Source organism: Leptodactylus fuscus, chromosome 10 (genome assembly GCF_031893055.1).
Source record: "Leptodactylus fuscus isolate aLepFus1 chromosome 10, aLepFus1.hap2, whole genome shotgun sequence".
NCBI lineage: Eukaryota > Metazoa > Chordata > Amphibia > Anura > Leptodactylidae > Leptodactylus > Leptodactylus fuscus.
The window spans coordinates 54,035,813-54,057,912 of record NC_134274.1 but is presented as its reverse complement, the minus strand read 5'-3'; the positions used below and the strand labels follow the sequence as shown (position 1 = coordinate 54,057,912).

The 22,100-nt window shown below is 43.6% G+C and overlaps 1 protein-coding gene across 1 annotated transcript; it reads right to left on the bottom strand.

Annotated features, from left to right (window-relative positions):
• Positions 1-6,666: 6,666 nt before the first annotated feature.
• Positions 6,667-21,705, bottom strand: SIRT1 (sirtuin 1). Its single transcript, XM_075258181.1, has 9 exons — positions 21,333-21,705; positions 19,963-20,076; positions 17,148-17,389; positions 15,133-15,285; positions 14,223-14,370; positions 13,777-13,856; positions 11,335-11,521; positions 10,326-10,874; positions 6,667-7,083 (listed from the first exon to the last, which is right to left on the bottom strand). Exons 1-9 carry the CDS (start codon positions 21,688-21,690, stop codon positions 6,779-6,781), a joined length of 2,136 nt encoding a protein of 711 aa, XP_075114282.1. The 5' UTR covers positions 21,691-21,705; the 3' UTR covers positions 6,667-6,778.
• Between the last annotated feature and the right edge of the window lie 395 nt (positions 21,706-22,100).

Sequence of the window (22,100 nt, the reverse complement as noted above, 5' to 3'; positions counted from 1 at the left end):
GGCGGGTCCTATAACTGTCACTGTTTATTTATAACCTGAGATCATACCAAGCGCACAGCAGAGGGGTGCACAGTTAGAATCCACGCCTGAGGAGGCCATGTAAACTCAGAATTAATGCAGTAATGTAGTCTGATCACTGGTGTAATCCTTGTGAAAGGTGCCACATACAAAAATATTCACTGATTTAGGGAAACGCAATTTGTGCTCTGGTAGTAGCTGCCCAATAAAAGTGACCTGCTGAGACAGATGAGGAAATGTGTAGTTGTAACCCCTTAGGCTCGGTTCACAACTGATTTTATGTTTAGAACTGAAAACGCAAAGCTTGGCCCTGTGCAATGGCTTCATAAAACCAAGTTGGCGGGCCGTCGCTCTGGACCATCAGAGGACCAGAAAAACAGACAAGCGGAGCACCAAAATAGCGGTGACTTTGGCAACCTGGTGGATCCCATGGACTATAATGTGGTTAATCCAGTGTCTGTTGTTTTAAAACTAAAACCAGCAGATGAAAAACATTGTGACAGTGTGTCCAAATGTGAACATAACCTAAGATGATCTCCTGCTTCGCTCCTTTATGTTAAGTCCACACTAGTGCCAGAATCTGCGTTGTTTGGGTGCGGTGGAGAAGTGGACCGATAAAACAGCGGTTACCCATTCATGCGGGACTTACCGATTTTTGGTAGTTTCTGCAGCAGAATCTCCAACATAAACTGTGGCGCAGATATGAACCCAGCCATAGGAATACATCCTGATACAAAGATTTTTCTTAATTTATTTATTTTTTTAAAAACCCACAAAAACATAATTTTTGCTCCTACCTATTCCCAACCATGTCGCTTTGTGCTCCTACTTGGTATAATTCTCCAACAGTGATTCCAATATGGTGTTGGGATCTTTGTGTAGGTCTCATTATAACTACAGATAATCGAGTAGGTATTCGATAGAATACTACAGTATTCAAAATACTCAAACTAGTTCGAATACTACTCGCTATTCGCAGTAAAGCTTCGATTCAGAACCAGCGTTGATTGGCCAAATGCTATACAGTGTATAGCATTTGGCAAATCAACGCTGGTTTTGCCGCAGGCTCGTCTTTGCTAGTCGGGATCCCTGTCAGCTTGCGATATGTGGGAGCTGACTTTTTCTCATAGGAATGCATTGACCAGCGTTGATTGGCCAAATGCTATACATTGTATAGCATTTGGCCAATCAACGCTGGTTCTGCCGGAGGCTCGTCTGTTACGAGGCGGAGTCTAAGATCGGACCACAATGGAGACTGCATAACCGCAAGCTGCCATCTCTCCCAACTAGCAAAGATGAGCCTGCTGCAGAACCAGTGTATAGCATTCGGCCAATCAATGCTGGTTCTGCAGGACGAGTAAGGGCCAGTTCACATTAGTGCTTGCCTCCCATCCGGAAGGAGTCCGCAGAAGGACCCCCCCCCTGAATGGAATATCAGCGCAACTGCAAGCGCTGTGCAGTTAAAGCGCACAGACCCCATAGACTATAATGAGGTCTGTGTGCTTGCCGTGCACTGCCCACATGAATCATTCGTGCAGGCAGTTCACTGCAAGCACACGGACCTGTTATAGTCTATGGGGTCCGTGCGCTTTAACTGCACAGCGTTCCTCTTAAACACTCTCCTCCTGCTACATGTGGACTTGGTGACTCTCCTTTAGTCGAATAATGGTTTCCCCTGAAACGAGCATTTTTTCCCATAAACTATAATGGGATTCGATATTCAATTGTGTAGTCGAATATTGAGGCTCTACTCAAAACGAATATCGAATATTTCACCACTCGCTCATCTCCAATTATAACAACTACATTATAATGTCCCCCTCATTTTGGCCCCACAGTATAAATGTTCCTCTTATTGTAGTACCCACAGCAGAATATTTCCTTCAATGTGGCTCTCACAGTATAATATCATTGTTGCTTGCACAGTATCATGCCCCCGTCAAATTTGCTCAAACAGCAAAATGCACTGCTAATTGTGGTACTCATAATATAAGGTCCCTTCATTGTGGCCCCTAAAGAAAAAATGGGATTTTTGTACTCACTGTAAAATCCTTTTCTCGTTGTGTTCACTAGGGGACACAGCACCATGGGTATAGACCTGGCGACTACGAGACAAACACTAGGAAAAGAAAAGCTGTTGGCTCCAGGCTATACCCTGCCACAGCACTGTGCATGAATTCAGTTTGTGTCGTAGCAGTAGCAAAAGCTCCACTCCCATAGGAGTCTTAAAGGGGTATTCCCAAGTCGCATACTCACCAGCCTTCGTTGCTGTAAAATCTTCTGTCTTCCTGCTTTGTTATGTCATTGGTGGGCGGGGTTACATATGCAAAGCCAGCGGCGAGATGCCGCTGGCCCTGCGTGCACGCTCGTAGACCAGTCTAGCCTTCACAATGCGAATACAGACCCGGCATCCGCCTCTCTCTATTACAGCGGATGCCGGGTCTGTTTTCGCATTGTGAAGGCAAGACTGGTCTCACCATCTATGAGCGTGCACGCAGGGCCAGCGGCATCTCGCCGCTGGCTTTGCATATGTGAATACAGACCCGGCATCCGCTGTAATAGTGAGGTGGATGCCGGGGACGGTTAGACGCTGGCACAGATGCCTGCAACATCGCTATGCTCCTGCCCTGCATGAAGCCAGCAGCGGCAGGAGCGATGCTGTTATTCCGCTCCTCCGCCCCCAGGTATCCAGCACGCAGGCATCTGTGCCGGCGTCTAACCCTCCCCGGCATCCGCCTCTCTATTACAGCGGATGCCGGGTCTGTATTGGCGGCCCCTTCCCCCAAAGGGTAAACTACCCCCCACCCCCCCCAGGCTCGCTCCCGTGCACTTAGCATCCCAGCAAAGCAGACCGGGCAGGGGGAGGCATTAATCTACCTGTCAGGGTGGAGCCACGATCTGAGGCACTATATGGAGAATGCCCAGAGGAAGGGGTGGAAAACCGTGAACTGTAGGAAGACTTCCTGGTGCTTTTGTAGGGGCTCCAGGTGTTGGGATGGGAACTAAGAGGGAGTCCAAGGAGATCTCTAGAAGGTGCAACTGAGCAGCGATCTGGGAAAGCAGCCATTCCAAGTTTCCAGCACTGACTGGTTAAGTCAGGTAAGGACACCATGGCAAAGGTGAGGGAGGCCTCCCAATATGGGAAGGTGAACTGGAGAGGGACCAGGAGGTTCCTGACTGGCTGAGGCAGAAGGCAGAGAGAACAGATGTGCTCAGGCAGTCCACACGGATATGGTTTTTGACACTACAGGCGCACATATAAAAATGTGATGGAACCAGCGGGGCCAGAGGGCTCTTAACAGGAGGACAAGGCAGAGGGGGCCCAGGGAAATTAGGGCTAACCAGGGGGTTTTGTCTACCAGACTGCAGGAAATTGAAGCTTGCCAACTGCTGCAGAGATGGCGACACAGAGAGGTCTCCGCAGGTGTAACGTCTCCCAGGGAGCTAAGGGGAGAGACAGAGGCATCCCCACCGTCTCAACAAGCCAAAAAGGCAAGAAATGAATAAAACAAAAAAAAAAAAAAGTGATACTGAGGAGAGCAAAAGCCCTCCCCCCAGAGATACAAGGCTCCATGGCTATTGGGCAAGTTGGATGGTTTGTTAGGATAGCCTCTGGCCAGTGGAAGGCCCCAGGTAGAGTCTGGAGGCAAGGAAAACCCAGGAAAGGGGCGGGCCTAGTTGCGGCCTAGTACCTGGCCAGGCCTCTGGCAAAAAAAAACAGCTGGCCACGATGCACCTGTGGCAGGGAGGCCTGGCTGGAAACACCAGAAGGCCCGACAAAGGCCTGGAAAAGGTACTGGGCCCAGGGAAGTGGGAACTGGATACCCCCCTCTTGACAGAGGCTGCACAGTCGGAGTGAACAGAATGTAAAAAAAGAGCCCTAGAAAAAAAAAAAAGGGCTTATTCACTAAAAATTAAGGCCCAGGTCCGGGGGTCCCAGTGATGACCCCCTAAAAAGGACTCCTCCGCATATAGCCAGCAGGTGTTCCTTTATATGGATACATCCGTGCTGCAGCTCACCTTATGAATCCTGTATTCAACCTATTCTGGTACTTAACGTTATTTAAGCACAGATTAGTATTTGGCATATACTGTGTCAGTATGCACTAGTGTTATGGTTCTGTGTATATATTTGAAAATAATAATTTTTAACGTGACAGAACTGCTAAATTGCAATACACTGCAGTGAGGTGAGGTCCACAGACCCCCGGGGAGACACAGCCGTGTGCCTGAAAGGCTGACCACCAGATAACTGCACTGGCAGTGGTATTCGTGCGGTTACAATGTGAACAGACTGCAAACAAACTCTCACCAGTTAACCTCACTGGGAGAATGCACCTGGGTAAGGCTGCTGGCTGAAGCTGAATGAATGCTTGCAACAGACCTCTGCTAAATCACAGCAGAGGAATAGGCACTATTAAAAGCCTCAGCCTGCTACACAGGAAAGACTGCCAGGGGTTAACCGCTAGAGATGAGCGAACACTGTTCGGATCAGCCGATCCGAACAGCACGCTCCCATAGAAATGAATGGAAGCACCTGTGACGCTGACTTTGCCGGCGGCCGGCGTCACAGGTGCTTCCATTCATTTCTATGGGAGCGTGCTGTTTGGATCGGCTGATCCGAACAGTGTTCGCTCATCTCTATTAATCGCCACTCCTGGTCAGTAACATAAAGGGCTCCCTAAACGCTAGGAGCTACAATGTAAGTAGACAGTTCAATAGGCTTTATAGATTCCCACTGGCAGAGCCAAGGAATCCTAACTAGATCCCTAGACTGCTCCTGCCTTTCACTGGAACCTAGCCCTGACCTCTTGTCTCAAAATATTATAGTCAAAGTGTGAGCACCGGGCAGGCGTTGGCTCACACTATATAAAGGCTAGTCCCTGCCCACAGCGGCGGTGGCATAACTTCACCGGACCTTCTCAGTATGGGCAGAGTGCGACTTAGCCTCTGAGCGCCTCCAAATGGTCTGAGCACGCTCAGTAGGGGAAGAACGGGACTTAGCCTCTGAGCGCCTCCAAAAGGTCCGAGCATGCTCAGGAGGCAGAAAGTTGGACTTAGAGTCCATACAGCTCACTGCACGACGCAGAGGATGAGGGTTAGGTTGGCCTGCAGATGGTGCTGTGCGTTAGGCAGGAAACCTGTGGGACCCCATCCTAACAGCTAGTATGTTTTACAACAGGAGCCTATTGATAATATATGCTACTATAAGCCTATACAGTAGCATATGTTCGTGCCTGCAAATGGCATCTGTAGGGAAATCATCCTTTACACACGGTTAGTTGTATAATTGAATAAAGACATTGTTAGATTAATTGGGTGTCTATTTAAAAGGGAAAATTATATTTATACTATTGACAGGGAATAGTGTCTGTACATTATCTGAACAGGACTGGAAGAAAAAAAAAAAAAAAAAAAAAAAATAGTATATATATTTGTATCTAGCATTGTAGCACAGCTCTACCATGCCAAGATCTTGCACATATATCTTAAGGATAGACCATACTTATTTGATCTTGCACTACCCCCTTAAAACTCATCACACGTTCGCCTAGTAGCTAGGAAACTACATGAAAGAAGATCATGATGAAAGATCTATGGATGTGTTTTTTGTTTATCCCTCAATTGCTATAAGAATTGCTTAAAATGCATCGCAAGTGACCAAAGAAAACACCACGTAAATGAAGTACAAGAACACTCATTTTAATATGGAAGGAGAAACAAACTGTCACTTGTCAAGAAGGTATCACATAGGATTCAATGCATAAAAAGTTACATTTCCTTCAAAAACTGTACAGTTACATTCCAGAGTATAAATACTGAAATATCAATATGTATCAAGATTACATACTACAGGAATTTTGCATATTAAGATGATAGACTTTTTTTTTTTTTCTCCATTGAAAGGACTCCGATACAAATTGGACCAGAGGAGTGCAGCTCTCCCCACCCATACAGAGACAACAAAAACCTAAGGAAATAAATTAGGCACAGTTTCGACACAAAACAAAAAAAAAAAAAAAGCTGCGGAACATGAATATCGCAGGAACAGTTGCATTTACCCAGAGAGCCGAGCATCCATTTTTATAGTGTTGTGGACAACTGTACATACACATTCATATAGATTTAAAAAACAAACAAAAAAAAAACAAAAACAAATAAAAAGTGTTAGAAATTTCTCATTTACATTGGCTCATTGTTAACAAATACTTTGTTAAGTCTAAATTACAAAAACTAAAATCTTGAAAAACAAATCTTTTAAGCTGAGGAATAGTAGACTAGAAAATGTGAAGCGGTCTGGTTAAGTAAAAAATAAGGAAAGTGTTTTCGGTTGCGTGCATCATAGAATGTACTGCTATTCAATAAAGTAATGACAAAATCTTGTCTTTGGCCTATTTTAGCTGTTCCTTTAACTTAAATCTTACATTTAAATATCTTTTACAGGAATTTTGCCGTAAAAGAAAAATAAAGTGTATTTAAAAGGATACATAAATTATTAAGCACAATACTGCATTAGAAGTTCCACCACTACGCAGAGACAGAGAGAAAAAGACAGATAGAAAAATAATTACAGAACGGTTCAGAGGGAATAAGAAAGTTTCCTTTAAAAATTCTTACGACCATTTGTTTCCGTGTGGTTTACTATACTTTGTAAGGTTTGTGTTTTGCATGCTCTCGAGTCCACATATTCCCCATGCTCCATATTGTCCAGGTCAAATCCTTAATGCTGGTGTTTAGAATATTTAAGGCGATGTCTGTACTATAACTTTGTAGATGGATCATCAGTACCTAAGACCTCATTGTTTTCATATATTACAACCCCTTCAGGCTCGTCCTCAAGCCCAACCCTATGTTCGGTGTCAGAGTCATTCTCAAATTTGACACGGTAGAAATCTTCAGTCTCGCTGTCTTCGTCTATGGGTTCCTGTAAACTGGGACTCTGTAATGATTCACTGTCACTGTTGGTTCCACATGAGCTGGAAGATATGTCATCTTCGGAATCTGAAAACACCTCCGCACCGTGGAAAATATAGCGATTGGGGGATAGGAAAAGATACTGAGTACCTAAAAAGAGAAAGAAGGAAAATTGAAGTCCCTTGTTCCAACATTACAAAAGATTGCAGTACTAATTTGTAAAGGGTTATTCCCATTAACTTCTCCGCAACAGATCTTGTGAGTGTAGGGGCGGCAATTGATCGAAAAAATAACCAAACGTCAACTATTACAAAAGGTTCAGTTTTTTTCAGACTGATCCAATAAGTTCTGTTCACTTCAGGCCTTCTGACAGACGTCACGGACCACCGAGGTCCACCAGATGTCAGTCAAGAGGCCCAAAGAGAACCGAAAGTTGCACCATAGCCTAGGAGAGGTGAGTTTTTTAATAAAAATAAATAAATGTTTGATTAGTCCCCAGAGTATAATAAGCAGAGGGTCCAGGGGAGGTAGAGGATAACAATATAGCAGTTCCAGATCAGACAAGTTCAGTCTGAACAAAACCGTTAGGCCAATCTTGCGAAGTTTGCCAAACACATATCTCACTTCTTGTGGACACCTTTGCCCCACAATAGTGATCAACTGTATCGGTATCTTCTTAAGAAGTCAGATTACAATAGGGGCCCTGGGGTACAACCCATTTCTCCCTATTCTAATCCTACCCTGTGCACATGACCTTTAATAAGTGGCCCAGTCTAAGTAATTGTTATCAAGGTAAAATGTCCAATTAATCACAAGAATATAATTGTCCAGCCCTAGCCGGTAAAGTTGATGTAGTGCCACATTCCCTTCACTGCAGCACTCACTACTACTAGCTGTGTAGATTGACATGACGGAGCTGAATTCCCTGCCATCGGATCCCCACAGATCACAAAATAACGGAAAATTCTAAGGACATTTTTGGAACCACCCCTTTCATGCCATCTGTACTTTTAAAATGGCAATGTGCTAAATTTGTGCCACAACTTTGCCTGTGTTCTGATGTAGAGGGAATAATAAATTCCCACTATTGAGTTCCATCTTAGACCTTATAGACCTGGGGTTTACAGTCTCAAATCACACGGTTATAATGCTACTAGAAACTGCATTAAAATAGAAAATAGCTTTATACTTGTCTAGAGAGGTGTCCAAAAGTCTGAATATGGGACACTAAACCATGTACTCAAAGTACCTGAGGGTGGTTTACTGTATCAAATTAACTTTAAAAAGAGGACCTTTTATTTCCTGCAAGATATGACAATATATACCATTGAAAAGCTACTACCCTGTCTCCCCGAAAATAAGTCATCCCTCAGAAGTAAGACATAGCAGAGGCTTTTTTGAATAGCCTAATATAAGGCACCCCCGAAAGTAAGACATCCCCCAATAATGATAATCTTTCTGCGTAAAGATTGTATGAAAAAAACAAAACATTGCAGCCACTGTGTGCAATGTTCCGTGTGCACAGGTATGCCGGCTGCTGATGCCGCTGCGATATGTTGTATCCACTCTTCCTGCTGCTGTAGGATAAGCTGGGAGATGCCCGCTGTGCATACACTAAGCATCGTATGTGGCGGGGAGTCCACTCTCCCAGCTCATCCCACAGAAGCAAGAACAGTGGATACAACGTACGGTATCACAGCAGTGGCAGCAGCCAGCTTTCCTGTGCACTGTCTGAAGGGTTCAGTCATCAGTGGGTAGTGAGGAATACCCTCCACCACCATGGAACGACACTGAGCTGTAAGGCTGCCCCCTCTTACGATGCCAATGACATTGGTATCAAAACTAAAAGAACCGATAGCTCTGGAACCAGGGAAGATACCTGCAAAAAGTCCATTGAATTTAGTCAGCTTTGCAACAGTATATAACATTACAGAGGACATGAAAGGTCCTGTAAACAGAACCTGACATGTTGAACCTACAGTCCACATGGAAGCTAACATGGTACATAGAAGAATAAGTTATTTATCCCTCTGCTCTAGCTGAGGAGTCGAGTGGACTCCATGAATGTTCACAGAGAAAGTTGTAAGGCCCCATACACACGAATGAATGTGCCAATGTGGGGCCAGGTTTGCAGTGGACTACACTTTGATGCTAGAGCGACATCCAAGTAAACCACGTGATGTACAATCTTCTAGGGGGGGGGCTTCTGGTGTATTCTGATCCAATGGCATGCTGGTGAACTGAGAACTGAGCTGTTGTCAGGGAAAGATCAATACACGTATCTGTATTGCCAGTATGTAGAGCTGTGTCATTAGACAAAGAAAAATTATTCTGGCATCATATGAATGAGATGCTCAGCTTTCACAGGTTGCCAAAACAGCAGTATTGACTATAAAATACCCGGAGATATCACTAGTTTAATGAAAAAAAAAAACAAAAAAACAAAAACAAACCCTGTCAGAAATTTGAGCTTTATATGCAGCAGTCTGTGCTGCACATAAAAAGAATGAAAAAAACCCCAAAACCATAATCATATTTCTTACTGTGTTTTTAACTTCAATCTTGTCATTATGTGAAAGTAGAAACATTTTTGTAGGTTGTATAAAGCTGCAGATACAGCTATTTTACATACTGTATGGCGTACAGATATACACAACAGACTCTCCCTGGCAATGCTCAAAGCACTGCTAGTGGAAACAGACACCAGCAAACAAAAAAATAAATAAATAAAATTTATTTAATTTAAGAATAATAATAATAATAATAATAATAATAATAATAATAATAATAATAAAAAAATCTATTTTCCACGAGAGAATAGATTATATTATACAAAATAAGAACTAAAATGAAAGACTACGAGGGGCCACACGGTGGCTCAGTGGTTAGCACTGCAGCCTTGCAGCGCTGGAGTCCAGGTGTTCAAATCCCGCCAAGAGCAAAAAACCATCTGCATGGAGTTTGTATGTTCTCCCCGTGTTTGCATGGATTTCCATCCCATATTCCAAAGACATACTGATAGGGAAAAATGTACATTGTGAGCTCTATGTGGGCTCACAATCTACATAAAAAAAATAAATAAATAAAATAAAAAAAAAAATGAAAGACTACAGGGACAAGGTCTGATATTCGGGGCAATTATTGGCAACAAGTGTTCCCGGGAACGCTCATTCTGGACAATGGCCCTGTATAATGATACAGCATAGGAGATGCCAATAAATAGCAGCACACAAACCTGTGTAACCAGTTAGGTGCTGCAGATAGTCACTACAGCTCCTGCCATCATTCCTTCCCCATTCACTTTGCATTGCTCTGTGTAATAGGCATTGTTCGATGCTCATTCTATGCTTGTACCTGCCAAAGTAAATGGGCTTTAAGAAACGCACACTTACCATCCAGACGTTTGCTTATCTGTTCCTTAGTAGCTTTACTGATCAGACTCGTCCTGGAAGGATCAATATTGTTCTCTGTAAGGAACTTTTCAGTATTCTCATCATTGCTGACTGGAGTCTCACTGACAGGCTCGGACAGCTGGGTTATACTGGCTCTGCCATCAGCATTACCTGCACCAATTTTTCCTGTTCCATTCTGAGAAAGCTCAGATTCACTTTCTGAAGACTGACAATCCTCAAGGGGTGGCGTCAGTGGTAGTTCTGGGTGCACTAACCCATCTTGTGAAAAAATCTCTTGTCCAGTACCCACCGGCCTAGGGGGTATTGTATCTGGCAAAACCGAAAGTACTTTATTTGGTCGAGGAGGCTTTTCTGTGATTTGGAAAAGTTTCAAGGAGCTGGTACAAAGTTCTGTATACTTTTCACCCAATCTTTGACACAATTCATTTATAATAACATCGCAGTCACCAAGAAGTTCTATATCAAAATGTAGATGAGGCAATGGCTCTCTGTTGATTAAAATCTGAGGCACTTCATGAGGGATTGAACCTTAAAAAGGGAATAAACAGGAATGATTATAATAATCCATGTACAAGCTCAAGTGTGGTGATAGGACATAAATTATATCAATGCCTCTACACCACTCTCTGGTGTAGGGGGGGGGGATACTGTGGTGCACATTTGGTGCAAGGCCTTTTTGTGACAAAAGTGAGCCATAACCCCAGTCCTGCACCCCTCTTACCACATTTATTAGAAGTCACACCACTTATAATGGAGCTCTCCATTCTGCTGCACAGACATGTGACTGATTTATGTACCCATCATATTTCTATATAATCTACAGGGACTGAGTGCTGCCATTAATTTATACTCAAGCTTATGGATCATGTACAAATACAAATGACGCCCATCATGTACAAACATATCCTACAAGGGAAATTAAGTGAGAGTCAGACTAGACAGAACACACAGATGCTGTAACCTTCAGGCATATCTAATAAACACTTACTTGGTATTAGAGCAACCGGCCTCACTTTTAGCGACGAGCCAATGACAATAAGTAGATCGACCTCATCCTTGTCATACTTCATTGCCCTGTGAAACTCTTCTGGTAAATTCTCGCCAAAGAAAACAATATCAGGCTTCATGATTGCAAGTGGCTCATCGGGTGGACACCTTGGACAGCGGGGTACAATCTACACAGGAAAAGAAAACACATGACTTCATTTATTTAAAAAGGGAAATCCAGTAAAGAGAAGTGTGCACGTGGGTCACATTGGTAATCTGATTAAAGCTACATGCACACAAGGCTCATTCCGCTCTATGACTGCAGTCATACACCTGGATATTATCAAGCCCTATACTGGTCCATTTTGCAGCCCAGATTCACAGAAAAGTAAATGGGGCAATGGGCAGCACACGGATGTCATCCACCAATGTGCCTTTCAACCACAAATCAGCTTCAGGTATACAACTGCTGTTTGCATATAGCCTAAAAGCAATTCCTATTACTCAGATTTCTGTTACTGTATATCTTAAAAAAACATACACAGCCAAAATCCATTCTATAACCAGAATCAGTAGCTTTATTTATTATAACTCATCTAGATACTTTCTGAGCAGTACCAACTGGGTTAAAGGGCCTTGTAACAGAGCCCTTTAATTCTGGACATCAGTGGTGGTCTGAAATCACTGCCTTCACCAAAAGGATTTCATCATGTAAGACAGAATTACCTTTCCTAAAGTTTTACAAAGGAAAAGTGATTGGTATTAGAAAAGTCAAATATATTGCATCTGTAACAGATAGAGGCTGTGCTCACAACATGCACATGCCAGTAATAATTCCCGGTTAGACCACTACAGTACTGAACTGACAGTTGACACTGGTGTGTGAATATGGCCTTACAGTAGCTTCACACCAAGGTTTGAGCCTCTGTATGAGACTCTGTCCCCCATTCCACTTAAAATCGGTAGAAAGAAGAGTCTTGCAAGGACCCCTCTTTGTAAAGATGGCGCCGCACTGAGTGGCTGCCTCGATACAGAGCTCCAAGCTGAGAGCAACCTTTATCTTCCTTTTTCACTCTTTTTGTCTGTATCTTCAAGAATCCTCTAACCAAGCAAACTAGCACTATGAATTGGAAACTATAAATCGAATGGAAGACCCTGTGGAGTATTTTTTTTTTTTCTTTTTGTTTCTATTGTTAAGCATGCACAAGACTCAAGACCTGAATCAGCTGGAGTTTTCCTGTTTGCACATATGCCTGTTACCATCCCCCCAGGAGCTAAGGACAGCATGGACACCATGCGGCATGGAGGAGAAACCTACATGGAAGTGTCGACTTCTTTCAAGGAAATGATTTTTGGCATCTATTGCTGATGTGTGAAGATGCCTACAGCTGACTGATATTTCTTTCTTTTACTGTGGACACATGGGACTCTGTTACAGCCTGGGAACCTACCATCACCCACATACACCATGAGTTTATGGAAGCTTGGCAAGAGAGCAGCACCCTGTCTACCTGGATGGCTTCAGACTTCTTTGGGCAGTAGAATAGAGATGAGCGAGTACTATTCGAAACTCCCGTTTCGAATAGCACGCACCCATAGGAATGAATGGACGCAGCCAGCACACAGGGGGATAAGCGGCCGGCCGCCGGCAAAGTCGGCGTGCCGGCCGCTTCCATTCACTCCAATGGGTGCGTGCTATTCGAAACGGCCGTTTCAAACAGTACTCGCTCATCTCTACAGTAGAACATAGTGGTAAAAAGAAAGGAGGAGGGCTTGTGATGAAGGACATTTGGGGCATTTTTTGTGGTTAACAGACAATAATGCTGATGCAAGATACCGAACTATCAGCTGTGAGCATGAGATCTCACTACCTACCAAAGGAACTGCCACGTTATCGTGATAGCGCCATATGTCCCCCACCTCTGCAAAAACGTTTCTGCCTGTTATATCTACATGCTGTGATCCCTCCTCGTCTCCAACCACGGTCGGGCTGTATTATCAACATCACTCCGCACAGAGAACTAAATGCAGTGTGTCTGTGTTTCTTTCTTTCTTTTTAGTTGCTATGATTCCTAGGTTTCTCTATCTGCCATGAGCTTGTATGTGTTTTCTTTCTTGTTATATACTACTGTACCATCTATGAAACTGTATCACTGAAATTTTCCCATTGTGGGACTATCAAAGGATTATCTTTTTTTTTCTTTTTTTAAGTGGACAGGGTTTCTGTCTTTCAGGTCCCCAAATGGAACCAAAGGACGGAAATCTGTACACTAGTGTGAACCTATTGTTAGTCCTTTCCTGTACAAACAGATTTTCCTCCAATTACTGTTAGATTTGCTTGCAAATAAATCTGTATTTAAAAAAAAAAACAACAAAAAAAAAAACACCACACCAAAAAACTACTAAATGTTTATTCCTGGCTTTACAAAAACATAAGCATTACCTGGTTAAATATGTCCTCCCTTACAGCTTCACAGTCTACTTTGTTTTTGCATATTAAGCAGGAAGCCATGGCAAAAGATCCTACAGGAAACAAGATATACAACTGTAAACAAAGTTCAATATAGACAAACACAGAAACTAAAAAGCTGTTCATAGATACATCTCTCACCGACAACCCCCCCCCCACCCCCCCTTCAACACTAAGGCAGGTAGCTGAACATCATTGACAGGACACATTGCTGGAGCCTGGGAAGGCAGGTAAACCAGCAGAGTGCCACTTCCAGATTACCATATTAGACTTATGTAGTAGTCAACAAAAGGATCGGGCAGTTAAAATTCCCAGCATCTGTCATCGGGGGACCCCAAATATGCCTTTAGGTTTTATCAGGGAGATAATTCATCACCAGGAGTCTGGCAGCATAAAGAAGTTATAGCACAAATACTCACCATGACATTGGATAATCCGCTGTATTCCTGCAACTTGCTCCAGTGTATCTATATTCTGAGTATAATTTCTCAGCAGTTTTCCTTCTTTATCCAGCATAGCAATAAATTTGTGGCAGAGAGATGGTTGGAATTGGCCAGGAAAAATTTCCTAAAATGTGGAGAAAAAGGCAAAGGGTTATAACAGATATTCAGAAGGTGTAATTTCTCATGAAACACTAATGGCATACAGACTAGTATAGCTGGAAGCTCAATGGAGGTCCAACTGTTGGACCCAACTGACTCCTGTAAAGGGAGTTTGCAGTCCTTGTATCAGCGCAAGCAGCTCTATGCTGGAAATAGGAAGTAGACACCTCAGTCCTCGGGATGTGTATTAGGCTTATCCACCAATTCGCATAGACTATAATGGGGTCTGTGAGGTTACTGTTTGGTTTCCGCATGAAAATGGTGGAGAGACGAACAAAATGCCCATAGGGAGACCAGGCACAGATGTGAACCTAGCCAAAGACATTCATTGTCTGTAAGGATATAACTGCTACGCTGGATCCACAAATACACTTTAACGTGCAAGTAAACTTTCGGATAGTTTCGAATTTTCTTAATTTTTTGGCAGTATTTGTATCATTAATACATTTTATAATCTACTATTTTAACAGATTTTGGCTCATTTCTGTGAAATCCCGCCTCTCAACCAGTAACTCTATATAGAGTACAGGCTTGGAGTACGGGGCTGTGTAAAATATACCGAAAATGAGGGCCAAAAGCAAGTTTGAGAAGCCAAAACTTGTTAGTAAAATATATAACAAAATGTATAAAAATACTGCTAGAAAAGCAATGGTTTTCCAAAAGTTACGCTTTAAATGAACCTGGATATTACAAATGTAAAAGTACACTCCTTGAGGAAGAAACCTACCTTTGCAAATTTAAAGAATGGTCTCGGGTCCCTTCTAAAATACTCAATATCAAACATGGCTTGAGGATTTGGAAGGTCTGGGAAATCCACAGCCAGGCGTGCATAAATGCCATCTCTTGATCGAAAGTCTGGAATCCCGCATGAAACCGAAACCTACATTGTAAAATAGCTGGTGAGTAAAAGAAGGCAGAGAGGAAACAATAGCTAGAAACAGAGGATGTATTAACTCCTTCACTGCCACAGCCCGATTTGATGCACTAAAGACTTTAACAATGGACTAAAGCTTAGACATTAGCATCATATTAAAACACAATAACTGTGGAACGGCACTCAGTTGAAATTGGGAAACAGCATGAAAAATTTCCACTTCCTTGGTACTGGGTTTAAAGGGGCTCCATCAGCAAAATCATGCTGATAGGCACCGTAAATGTTATATTAAACTACCCCCCCTCCGTTTTAAAATAAAACCCTAAAAAAGAATGTTATCTACTTACGCATCGTGCACGCTGGGTGGGCATTCAGGGTGTGTCTTCTGGGCGCCTGCGCAGTAGCCGTAGTAGAAGCCGCATGCTACTGCACATGCGCCCAGGCCATTTTTTTTAATATCAGTGTCAGTTCGCGAGCGCCGGGGAGGACGGGACCGGAGGTCATCGCAGGAAGCAGAGGCGTGGATGAAGAAGACGGCGCACCTTGAATGCCCGCCCACAGTGCACGATGTGTAAGTAGATAACATTCTTTTTTAGGGTTTTATTTTAAAACGGGGGGTAGTTTAATATGACATTTACGGTGCCTGAATAGCCTTTTTAAAGGCTATGCATGCATATGTGGGGCTCTATCAGCATGATTTTGCTGATAGAGCCCCTTTCAAGGTACTAGTATCTGTTTGAAAGTAGTTTTCCAATTGATGACCTATTCTTAGGATAGCTCATCAATTGAAGAACGACCAATTACCCAAGCAGCTGTGTGAATAGATTGCAGCGAGTGCTGTGGTCTCTTCTCTACTTATGGCCATAAATCAGTATAGCGGCTGTGGTTGGCATCACAGCTCAGACCTTTCACAGGAAGGGTGAATGGGCTGAGCCGGTCACGTGACATTATATGGCCAATGAAGAAGAAGTAGAAGCTGATCTACAAGGTCCCAGGTGTGGACTCCCACTTATTCTCAAGCTGATGACCTCTGCTAAAGAGAGGCAATTATAAAGTCCCAAACAAGCACTTTAAATGACAAGACACTCCACCATGGAGGAAGAGAGTCATAACTCACCAGCAGATGAGTCCATGGCAGCCCTATAGCACATGTGCATTGTGCCAGTGAAGTGAGGTGCACTGATCTCAACTTTACTGGGCACAATATGTCTGCACCAAGGTGGACTGCTCCAATGGACACTTATCACTTTCTCCACGCTTCAGGGTTGGGTGACTATCATTTACGCAGGTTTGAGTCCCTAAACCCCAGTTGGGTAAACTCGTGGTTTAGAGGCTCCAAATCTTCTGACAGGCTCTCTGAGATTTTTTCCCAATCTAAAGACATATGGAGTGGGGTGGGGGGTGTTGTGATGTGAGGGGGATTTGAGCAAAGATGTCACACTTCACTCGCTACTTTCTGCGAATGTGTACAGGTCAGTAAAAATGGGTGACACATGTCAGCTTGTGTCATCTTTGTTTTTCACTGATCCATACATTGAATGAGAAGATCTGTAAATATGGACAGGTATCAGACCTGCTCCCTATTTTGTGGCTCTTCACTACAACCTGGACGCAGTCGCAAAACCTAAGGCTGTGTGTATGGGCCCATAGAAATTAATGACTGTACTTTGATCCGCAGTTGAGGATTAAAAATACAGTCACGTGCAGGAGGAACTCAAGATTAAAAAAACAAAAACAAATACCTTTTCCAACAAATCTATACAACAATCTGCTCAGCTCCTCCTGCTCTATCGCATGCTGCCTGCAGACACAAACATTTAATGTGACAGGTTCCATTTAGCAATAAAAAGGAAGGTAAAACAACTTACCCCAGCTCCAGTTAAAACCATGATCTTCTTGCTGTCTTGCAGTAGCCTCACTGCATCCTCAATGGTATTAATATCCTTGCGTTTCTTCCTTTTTGGAGGATCTGAGAGTATATTGATAACAATCTGCCACAGAGTCATATCATCCAGATCTGGAGGTGCAACGGATTCTGGAAGCAGATCTTTCAAAATGGTCCGAGGATCTGTGCCCATCATAAGGTGCCGCTGCACAAACGTGTAAGGTCCTGCAAATTGTTTCCCATAGTTAAGACAACTTAAAGTACTTATTCAAGACAGATATTGATGGCCTATGCTTTGGCTAGGTCATTAATAGGAGATTGGTGGGGTCTGACAACTGGCACCCACATCAATAATCTGCTCTCAGCTCTGTACACTGTGTAATGGCTTTGCAATACTATTGCAACTCAGATCCTCTGGCACCTGTGGTATTACACACAGTTAGAAAGCTGACACTGCGCTGAATTCAGCACACTTTCAGCTTTCCCGATGTGCACCAGGTGCCAGAAATATTGTGGCCCTTAATTTTGGCACAGATACTTATCTGCTATCAGAATGATGGGCCTTAATGCTCAGCGTCATCAGCACAATGTCAGCTTTTCAGTGATACATAAAACTGCAGGTATCAGAGGATGCGAAAAGTCCTCTTTAAGAGAATGGGAGGTGAGCAACAGGTATAGTACAGCATGGACACTACACAACATAAGTGCCATTGTGCTCCTGGCACCATACGAACAGCTGATGGGTGTGCCAGGTGTCAGACCCCCTACTGATCAGAGATTGATGACCTATTCTAAAGACAGGCCATAAATAAGAATAATTAGTCCTGATATTTGTGACTTGGGACTTCCAGTTTGAGGTCACCTTTAGCAAACTTTGTTACAATAAACATGTTTGAAAAGATGCAAACATGAGGTTTGCGACAGATAACTGGCATAGAGATGCGATAACTACAGTGTTGGCCAGAAGTATTGGCATCCCTGCAATTCTGTCAGACAATACCACCTTTTCTTCCAGAAAATGATTGCAATCACAAATTCTTTGGTATTATCTTCATTTAATTTGTCTTCAATGGAAAACCACAAAAAGAATTGTCAAAAAGCCAAATTGGATATAATTCCACAGCAAACATAAAAAAGGGGGTGGACAAAAGTATGGGCACTGTTTGAAAAATCATGCGATGCTTCTCTAATTTGTGTAATTAACAGCACCACTTACTTACCTGAGGAACCTAACAGGTAGTGGCAATAACTAAATCACACTTACAGCCAGTTGAAATGGATTAAAGTTGACAACCTCTGTCCTGTGTCCTTGTGTGTACCACATTGAACATGGAGAAAAGAAAGAAGACCAAAGAACTGTCTGAGGACTTGAGAAGCAAAATTGTGAGGAAGCATGAGCAATCTCAAGGATACAAGTCCATCTCCAAAGACCTGAATGTTCCTGTGTCTACCGTGCGCAGGGTCATCAAGAAGTTTAAAGCCCATGGCACTGTGGCTAACCTCCCTAGATTTGGACGGAAAAGAAAAACGAGAGATTTCAACGGAAGATTGTGCGGATGGTGAATAAAGAACCTCGACTAACATCCAAACAAGTTCAAGCTGCCCTGCAGTCCGAGGTTACAACAGTGTCACCCTGTACTATCCGTCGGCGTCTGAATGAAAAGGGACTGTATGGTAGGATACCCAGGAAGACCCCACTTCTTTCCCGGAGACATAAAAAAGCCAGGCTGGAGTTTGTCAAAACTTACCTGAGAATGTTCTCTGGTCAGATGAGACAAAAGTAGAGCTTTTTGGGAAAAGGCATCAACATAGAGTTTACAGGGAGAGAAAAAAAAAAAAAAAAAGAGGCCTTCAAAGAACACGGTCCCTACAGTCAAACATGGCGGAGGTTCCCTGATGTTTTGGGGTTGCTTTGCTGCCTCTGGCACTGGACTGCTTGACCGTGTGCATGGCATTATGAAGTCTGAAGACTACCAACAAATTTTTCAGCATAATGTAGGGCCCAGTGTGAGAAAGCTGGGTCTCCCTCAGAGGTCATGGGTCTTCCAGCAGGACAATGACCAAAAACACACTTCAAAAAGCACTAGAAAATGGTTTGAGAGAAAGCACTGGAGACTTCTATAGTGGCCGGCAATGAGTCCAGACCTGAATCCCATAGAACACCTGTGGAGAGATCTCAAGATGGCAGTTTGGAGAAGGCCCCCTTCACATCTCAGGGACCTGGAGAAGTTTGCCAAAGAAGAATGGTGTAAAATCCCAGCAGAGCATTATAAGAAACTCATTGATGGTTACCGGAAGCGGTTGTTCGCAGTTATTTTGTCTAAAGGTTGTGTTACCAAGTATTAGGCTGAGGGTGCCAATACTTTTGTCCGGCCCATTTCTGGAGTTTTGCGTAACATGATCAATGATTTGACTTTTTTTTTCATTCTCTTGTGTTTTTTCATTGCAAGCAAAATAAATGAAGATATTAATACTAAAGAGTTTGTGCTTGCAATCATTTTCTGGAAGACGAGTATTATCTGACAGAATTGCAGGGGTGCCAATACTTTTGGCAAACACTGTATGGCCCATACTTTAGATCTCATTTGTTCTGTATAATCCCTAAATCCTGTAAAAGAATGGCACCAAGTGGATATTTTATTACCTTTAAATAACATTTTCTCCAGAATTGACTTCAAGCACATAAAGCACAACTCCAATACACCTCTTCCAGCCACCTTGGTTTACAGAAAAGCATCAAGGAACCCCATTCTCTTAACAGAGCCCATTTCCTTTAGCATATACATAAAAATCCATACCTATACAGGGCTTGGGAGTCCAGTCACTGGAGCTGGCATGGGAGGCTCTGTCATCTTCATCACTGTCACATGAATGGAAACCACCAGCAAGTTCATCATCTAAGTGAAGACTTTCTGCAAAAAGAAAAATACCATTTACCATTACTGTACATGCTGAATGTTTTATTCCTCCAGGAGACCAGCACTACCTGTGGAGTCTGGAGGGACAGAAGTGTTTGGCATCATCTTATTCCCCTCCACCTTATGAGATATACAAGCTGTTGGAAATCGATGACCACTATGTTATATGTGAAGGTAGCCATATACAGTATACATTCATCAGCTGAGCAAGTCAATTCAGTACACAGGGGTATGTTCTGGCTTTGACAAGAAAAGATCAGGCATCTGTATTAGAGCTGCAGAAGTGTCTAGCAGTGACTTATTCTCCTTACCCCCATTGAGATTGCATGAAGGCTTGGCTGAGGGTGTATGTGTATGGAGAAAGTAGCATGGAATTGTTGTTGGCATCTAAATGCATGCCCTCCTTAAGGCCACATGCACACATTCTGGATCACATACTGCAAATCTGCAGCATAACACACAAGTATTAAAGTCAATGAGATTTTCCAAACTGCAGGTTGAGCATGGGCCTGTCGAAGGACCAGAACAACGGACAGGCAGACTGCTGTAATAGCAGTGGACCTCAGTAGATCCCATTAACTATAATGAGATCTGTCAAGTGCCTGTCATTTGTCAGTGTCTGACGAGACTTACGCCAGCACAACCCCCCCCCCCTCCCCTGTGCATGTACCCTAACCAGAATTAGACTTCATTTATATACAAAGTCCCTCCCATCCATAGAGCTGTCACAATATCTAATCTGGAATACACAAGACCATTCCTGTGGCCACTGTTCACATTGACACATCCTTCACACTAATTTATTGCAGGATTTAAATTGCAGAGAATTTGTTCCTTTTCACCCCCCCCCCCCCATAATAGAGAATATATAAAAAATAAAAAAAAAGATTTATGCAGAATGACAACGTATAAAACCTTTAACTTGATCACTAATTCTAAGGAAAATCCAGATGCAGATTTAAGCCGCAAAGCCATCAGGAATGTCGCCCCCATACATTACTAGGACAAGACCTGCATTGCACATCTTTGCCATATGAGACATTCAGCATCCCATTCATATGTTCAGTAGAATAGGAACTTAATCCTAGAAGTCAATGATAAACACCCAGGAAGCTCCATCACATAGTGATAACACAATCCAATCACCTGAATATAGGGCAGCAGTATATTATACAACGCTGCAACACAAGGCACTGAACGCAGCCTACAGAGACGCAGGTATGGCTAGAGCACTGTGCACACACACGCACCTCCATAATCAATAGCCTGGTCGTGGATGTCTCCTCCATTCTGCAGCTCCTCCGCTCCCCCCTCCTCCTCCTCAGCTATGACCAGTCCCACTTGCCGCTTGTCCACAGGAAGAAAGCCCGGAAGCGCCGAGCTATTGTGCGCCTTCACTCCGGCCGCTCTCTCCGCAGAGGCCTCTCCCTCCTGCAGGCTGGAAGGAGCGGACGACAGCTCTAACCTCCCTTCTCCCTCACCCGGTAACGGCTGCCCGCCATTGGCCACTTCTATCCGCGGCCTTTTGGCAACGGGTTCGCCGCTTTCTTTCGGTAGAGCGAAGAGAGCGCCGGAGTGGTGACAGCCCAGCCGAGCCGCGTCCGCCATCTTCCCACAGCCTCAAGTAGGAGGCGCCCGGTAAGAGGTGCTGGAGACAGCCTACCCACGTGACGCGTCTTCCACCAATGGCGGCCGCTCCTCGTGACGTAAACAATAACAAACCCTCATCACGTGGAATGTGGAGCTGGGAATGCGAAGGAGAGGGAAGGGCGGGGCGCAGGGGGCGGGGCTTTAGATAGTCAACGCCTTAGGGGTGTGACCACACAGGGGACTGCGATAACTGGCTGTGCCTCTGATCAGTCTGCGTTCACATGGTGCGGTTAAAATTAAATACTGACAACATCTGCATACATCTTAATTTTACAGCTGAAACGCATTTATTTTAACATGTTTTAGCTGTAAAACCAGAAGCTGCACCAAAAACAGCGTCCAGACTCAATACAGTTTTATACAATGTA

Bases quoted from the DNA above. Each gene is read 5' to 3' on its own strand.
- SIRT1 (XM_075258181.1), bottom strand. From the start codon at position 21,690: ATGGCGGACGCGGCTCGGCTGGGCTGTCACCACTCCGGCGCTCTCTTC. The intron at 20,077-21,332 runs GTGCGTGTGTGT...TTCTTTTTGCAG, and splicing joins CCAGGCTATTGATTATGGAG to AAAGTCTTCACTTAGATGAT. The intron at 15,286-17,147 runs GTAAGTTGTTTT...TTTACAATGTAG, and splicing joins TGGTTTTAACTGGAGCTGGG to GTTTCGGTTTCATGCGGGAT.